Source organism: Nothoprocta perdicaria, unplaced genomic scaffold (assembly GCF_003342845.1).
Source record: "Nothoprocta perdicaria isolate Ctin4 unplaced genomic scaffold, notPer1 scaffold_272, whole genome shotgun sequence".
Taxonomy (NCBI): Eukaryota; Metazoa; Chordata; class Aves; order Tinamiformes; family Tinamidae; genus Nothoprocta; species Nothoprocta perdicaria.
This window is the reverse complement of record NW_020455502.1, coordinates 306432-312997: the sequence shown is the minus strand read 5'-3', so window position 1 is coordinate 312997 and position 6566 is coordinate 306432. Positions and strand designations below refer to the sequence as shown.

Below are 6566 nucleotides of genomic sequence, written 5' to 3'. Positions count from 1 at the left end.
GAAACTGAAACATGCTCACTCTAGCATTGATAGCTCCTGCATAGTCATAACAACTGTAAATACAGGACAAACACACCAGGTAATAACAGCTTTTAAGGTTTGCATTCTGTATTTGTTTGTAACATACAGGAAATCTCAGCAAGTGAAACATCTCTTAACACCAACAGAATAAAATACATTTTTTTTTTTGTTGTTTGCTTGTTTTTGATTTGTGCAAGGCTTTTTTTTTTCTTTTTTTTTTTTTTTTGATATTTACAGTACCCACCCAGTAGACTGTGCAAAACCAACCCACTTTTACAGTATAAACTCCTCCTCTTCCACAGTGGACATCACTGCTTCAGTGTTCTTTTATGCTGATTTTTTTTCCTCATGTACAACAATAGCAATCAAAACAACATGCTAAAACTAGAAAAAGGAAACGAAAGCAAAACCAAAACCAAACCAAAAACAAACATATATTTGTGCTCATGCTGCATCAAGTGCATCCAGCTCTGCTGGATAAGAATTCAAAACATCTATCCTCCAAAAACTCCATTCCATGGGACCAAATGGATTTGAGCCGATTTTCTCAGCATTTAAGTGGCAGTGGAAGTGGGTTTGGGTTCCTTGTGTATTTCTGAGGGTAGGCAGAGCAATCTATTCACAAGATAAAAATATTATATAGCAACTGTTCTTTCTCCTATCCATTTCTTTAAAAAATCATGATATACAGATATGAGGCTACTGTGTTAACTGACATTTTCTCATTAGTAAATGAAGAAAAAAAACAGTGTAAATTACCAATGGTTTAGGAACTAAACCAACTGTAAAACTGTTCTAGAAATCTGTTTTAAGGCAGTGAGACAGCACCATAGGAAATGTTCCTTCTTTCACTGAAAAGGCTCAAACAAACGAAGCCCTAAAAAGCCTTTACTCAGTGTTGGCTAAGAATTGGTACAAAACTGCGGTTAAGGAGTGGGCAGGTGGTTAAAAAAGACCTTTGTGGTAAAAACAACCTTATAAAACCTGTGACTCGTACACTAAAAACTCGATGGAGCGCGTCACCGTGACCATGGCAGTTAGTTAGGATTAAATTGGCACTTATCCAGCGGTATCACAGTCCTGTTTTCTGGTGATTGCACAGCGCTGCTTGTGCTTTCGCAGTGACCACCAGCACCACCAGCACCTCGGGCCTGCTTGGGAAGGGGCAGCAGCGCGAGGCGCGGCGGGCGGGCGGGCGCCGCGGCCCTCCTGGGAGCAGCACCGTGCGTGCGGCACAGCAGAGGCGAGGGGAGAAGGAAACCAGGGGACACCCGGGGAAACAGGAACCAAACCAGTCTGCACTGGAAACTCRTACGGAGAGACAGAGAGAAAAGCAAGGAGAGACACAGAGAGAGAGAGAGAAAGAGACTGAACGAAATAAAAAAGGGGGGGGAAATTCCAGTTTGGCTGACACATGTGCAATCTGCTTAGATGCCCTTGATCTAGGGCCCTTTCCAGTTGACAAACGGAGTCGCACTTGGCTCCAAAGATACTGAAATGCCTTGAAATTAAACTAATTCAAGCTTTCCACTTCAATTTTTTCTTCCTGACTTTGCGGAGTTAGGTCTCCTGCCTAYCTACAACACACCACTCTCAACCAGGGACCTCGGCATGCTGCTTTAATACTGGCAGTGGTCTAGTGGAAACAGATTTTACCATGATCCTCCACCACAACTCGTGTCCTTCAGAGAGTGGATTCGAGGGATGAATCCAGAATATCGTCATGGTGGCTGGTGCTATCACTGTCACAGCTCTGTGCGCTCGAATAGTTGGCTGCCTCTTGAAGCCTCATCAGCATATTCATCTGAAAGCAGAAGGAAACATTTGCATAACCTCGTCTCATCCGATGCTGCTGCAGCCGTGCTAAATTTTAATCAAGCCCCCCTGCTGTATGGGCTGTGCTGGTATCCAGCTCATGGGGACCACACAGAAGGATTTTGGAAAGGGCCAGGGGTCAGTGGCTCCTCCTGGCACCCCTTCCACCGTCTGCTGGTCTTGAAATAGCAGAGCACGTTTCAAGGCCCACAGGGCCATGGGGATACAGTGGAGCTGCCTGATAAGTCTCTCTAATTCCGAGGTGGCAGCGGCTGCAGCTGCAGCTCGGGCAGGGGAAGGAAGCTGTATCGTAGCTGGACATCTGGGCCTCTACTTGGAAACGGTCAGGCTTCCAAGCAGTTTTTGGATGAAGCAGACAGAATGCATTGGAAAAAGCAACTAACCACCCCCACACACGGCCCCTCTGCAAGAGAGAGGCGGCAGTGGCGAGCGAGGGCTGGACCCGGGCAGCTGCTTCACCGCAGATACCAGCGGCTCTTGAGGAGCTGCCCTGGCCACAGGAGCAGCAAGAGACCCTCCTTCCCCGGACAGAGAGCCCCACATTGCTCCTTTGGGCATTCCTGGAACCTAAACTCATCTGAAATATAAAAAGCAGCAGCAAGCTCCAGAAAATTACTTGGATGCTTGACACCAGCTCTGGGTAACTACTGGGATTTTATTTATGAAACATCCACTCCTGCCAGCATACTCAGGGCTGCAAGCAATGCTAACATTGCTTTAATGTATTGCAAAGAACAAATATGCTGTCATTACAGGGAACAGGAATGAAAACGAGAAAGAGAGGTACTTTGTGTGCGACTGTTACATCTCTTTTCAGGTATCCTTATATCCTTTCTGCTCCGGTATCCTTATATCTTTATGGTCTCAAGCCTGATGTTTGTAAAGCTTTCTCTAGACTTTGAGCAGTGTTTAATAACGTTTAATGCTGGCAGGTAGCTTTAGCTGTAAGCTTAGCAACAGCTATGGATATTTGAGGGTGCAGGTACGTGCACTAAGTGTGCAATATAGCCCATATATGAAATCTCCGGTCTCCACAAGCACAGTCCTTACATGTGACCCCTCTGGGGTCAGTGCTTGTCCTCCCACTAGCTCCCACAGGAAGGAACAAGCCCTACGGGCAGAAGTTTCACACTTCTCATTACTAGTCAAGCCTGGGAAGCTGGAAACAGCAAATGATGACAGCATGTTAGGAGCAAGGGTGATGGGCCACTCAATTCCTCAGCCCCCTATGCCTTTTCACATATTGCTTAGTGGAGGGAGATGCCTGCATGCCGGAAACCTGGCCAAAAAGCTTGTCGGCAGCCCGAATCACAGGGGAGCCACCCCTGAGCCTTTGGACTGGGAGACAGCGGGTCAGAGGAGCTGATTCCCTACACTTTTTCAAGATGCAATGCTTGGTTTAGGAGACTGGACACGTTGGAGGAGCTAAGGATTCATTTCTTCAGCACCTGCAAGATTTCAATGCTTTTCGTTCTGAAAAATTCCCTTTCCTGTATTCCAAAGGTAGTTCTCTAAAATGATATTATGAATTATGATAAAGACAGTCTATAGAGAATGTACCAGAATAGCAGTTCAATATGTGCAATTTAATATTCCATTAGCAGAGGAGGCATTGGTAAACCCAAACGTCTGGGACCATATTTAAATAAAATAATACATGGCATTTAGGGAAATCAACCTCTTATCTTTTAATGTCACCACACTTGCATTTCATATTCATTAAGACTGTTATGCAGTTATTATTTATCTTAAAATGTTCTGAGAAATTGGAGGATGGTGTCAAATTTGCATTTCCACTGAATTCCCTACAAGAGACAAGTTGGATAACATGTGTTCCTCATCTGTGGGGTGTAGATGACAAATTGCTTGACCTGGAAAGATGTTTTTTAGAATAAAAAGCTTCATGATGGAAGCTACATACATTAGCGGGCAGATGAGATATGCGTACAATTTAAGGACACATTAGCTTGATATTAATATCTTCCCTCTTGACAGATTTTCCTTCTATTCCTGTTATTCTTATTTTTAAGGAATTACAGTAAAATTCATTTTAAAAAACCACGCTGGAACAGGTAACCAGTACGTTCTTCACTGTACACGTTACAATTTAATGGGTGACCGTCAGGTCCATACTGTACAGCAGTTTTCCCCACGTTTAGGCCTTACCAAGGGATCCCCTTCTGTTTCGCTCTGTGGAACGTGCTTTGAGGTTGTTCCTTCCTTTGCTGACACGTAACCTTCGTACCCAACATCTTCTGGTCTTAACTGAAGCAGTGATGGCCACTCGTGCTGCAGCGAGGCCGAGCTCCACGGGTAGGTATCAGCTACCCATTTGGAGGGATCCTCCCACGGGGCTCTCTTTCCGTACATCTGTATTATGGACATAATACATGTAAGTTTTTACCCCATGGAGTTTGCAGTACTAGTTGCAATAGCAGGCCAAAAGTAACCCAGTGTATCAATAAACTGTGTCAAGAGCAACAGGAGTTTGACCACAAACTGAAGCATCAAAAGTTCCACAGGAAATTAGGGAAATCATTCTTAACAGTGAGGGTGACAGAGCCCTGGAACAGCCTGCCCAGGGAGGCTGTGGAGTCTCCTTCTCTGGAGATCTTCAAACCTGTTTGGACGCAGCCCTGTGCTCCGTGCTCTGGGTGTCCCTGCTGGAGCCAGGAGGTTGGACTGGATGATCTCTGGAGGTCCCTTCCAAACTCAACCGTTCTGTGACTCTGTGATTCAATAGTGCTTTCTCATCTGTGATGGGATTAGAAATTCAAGCAACCACGGCTCCATTAGTGCTCCTACAATACGCAGCACGACTGCGTATTGGAAAGGACTCCGTAACTAGTGATACTCATGGGCAACAGAGAGTTAGAAGTTTTTGATACTACATGATATAAAATCTTCAGGTAATTTGCTTTGGGCATATCAGTGAAAACCATATCTAAAATATTCAAGTTAAATTGATTTTGTCTGGAAACAATTAGGAAGTGTTGGTGCAGGTTGTTTTCTTCTAGTAAATCTGAATCCAGAAGCATGGTATACATGTGATCCTGTATAAGTCAGCATAAGTCTGAGATCTTTCTTAAGTTAAGAGAGGGAATCCAAGAAGGCTGGGATTCCCCTGCTGTGAAGTGCAGCAGTGCTTACAAATCTGGAAGGAGCAGAAGGAAGAGGGAGAACTCCCCAAGTTCAGGAGGTCCTCACTAAAACACTCCCCTGTGCCTCACTGCAGCTCACGAGCAACATGTTAACTGGAAGACGCTCAGTTGCTGCTTTACACCTTCCCTCCAGCTTTGCTGGACACGGTGGGCTTGGGAAGAATTCAGCAGTGCTTTCTGTGATCTGCGCCAGCTCAAGCAGGCTCAGACAGTCCAAGCAGCAGTATAATATTGCCAGGATAAACTCTATGGGGCATTCAGATGGGCCACACTCCTAGTGAGGAATAAAATAGTTATGTCTTTTAGTGCTAAAGCCACAGAGATATGCTTATCATTGCAACAGCTGCTCCCAGGCACTCGCTGAATCCAGTGCTCCAGGTGAGGTAGCCAAGTTCTCTATATTATGCACAGGGATAACCAGGCTCCTTATGCACTTCATTGAAGCTAGGCTGCTTAGCAGGGATCTGCCTAAATGAGCCAAGAGGAAATGTTTTTACAGAGAGGTAGAAAACTCCAGGCTGGAGGCAGCACTTCCTTCATTCTGGGATTAACAGAGATCAAATCCTTTCTGGAGTCGGGGACAAAGATTGTAGATTCTTGGTCTCACGTACAAGTTTGCTAAGTATCAGGCTCAAAAGTCATTTTCTGCTCTGCTCTGGATCTAGGAATATCTAATTATCTCATGCAAAAGGTTTCTGTGCATCATTAAAAATGTTGCTCTATGGATGTCATTCAAATCATCTAAAAATCGGAAAGGTTCACGAAACACTGTATTTTCTTCTGTCTGCTGCCATCTTCTGCTCTAGAGTTGAACTTTTCATTTAAGTAGGTACCCTGAGTATTTGGAAAAATATGAGCCTGAAGCCTATTACTGTTTTTTATAGCAGGTCCAAACAAGCACCATTAATCTCACCGTGGCTGCTCTATCAGACATTTGGCAGGTTTTTGCACAAGGTCTAAAGACTGTAATTCTCAGAGAGATAAGCAGTTTTAGCAAAGCGTGAGATATTCAACAGGCAAGATTCAAAACCTCCATCTCGTCAGTATGACACCATGTCAATGCAAGGTGATAAAGACAAGGCAGCTGCTTGCAGAATTTTTTTGACTGCTCCAAGACAATCTTCTCTGCACCGTGCAGTAATTTCCTTCATGTGTGGCAAAAAAAAAAAAAAAAGCCTTTCCATAATCTATCTTTTCATAGGATTGCAGTACATAAAAAGAAAGCAAAAGGGAGAAATCCAATAGGAAAAAAAATAAAGTTTGGATTATTTTCAAGATTTACGTTTGCTCCAGAGATGTGCAATGGTCCTAATTCCTTACTTAAGTGGGACAGCATACAGTGATATCTACAGTAAAACTATTAGCACTCCTGCTATTAAAGTAGAAGAAACTTGACTAATGTGGTAATGGAGGTGCTGCTAATCCCTAGCTCTGAGGAGGACAGGGTGGAGGAACCACGAAGCACTCTGAACTGGCAGCAGCTATCCATGACGTGGATAGAGCAGCGATGAAACCTTAGCCAGAGAGGAAAAGGAAACTTAAGAGAGA

General features: G+C 44.3%; 1 protein-coding gene across 2 annotated transcripts in view; it reads right to left on the bottom strand.

The window, feature by feature from the left end:
- Window positions 1-1487: 1487 nt before the first annotated feature.
- Window positions 1488-6566, bottom strand: part of NAV3 (neuron navigator 3) — a 247832-nt gene continuing 242753 nt past the window's right edge. For both annotated transcript variants that reach the window (XM_026040972.1, XM_026040973.1), the window contains 2 exons: window positions 4024-4227; window positions 1488-1825 (listed from right to left, as the gene is read on the bottom strand). In XM_026040972.1, the coding sequence (XP_025896757.1) occupies window positions 1706-1825; window positions 4024-4227 (324 nt within the window). In that variant the 3' untranslated portion in view covers window positions 1488-1705. The remainder of the gene's footprint in view (window positions 1826-4023; window positions 4228-6566) is intronic.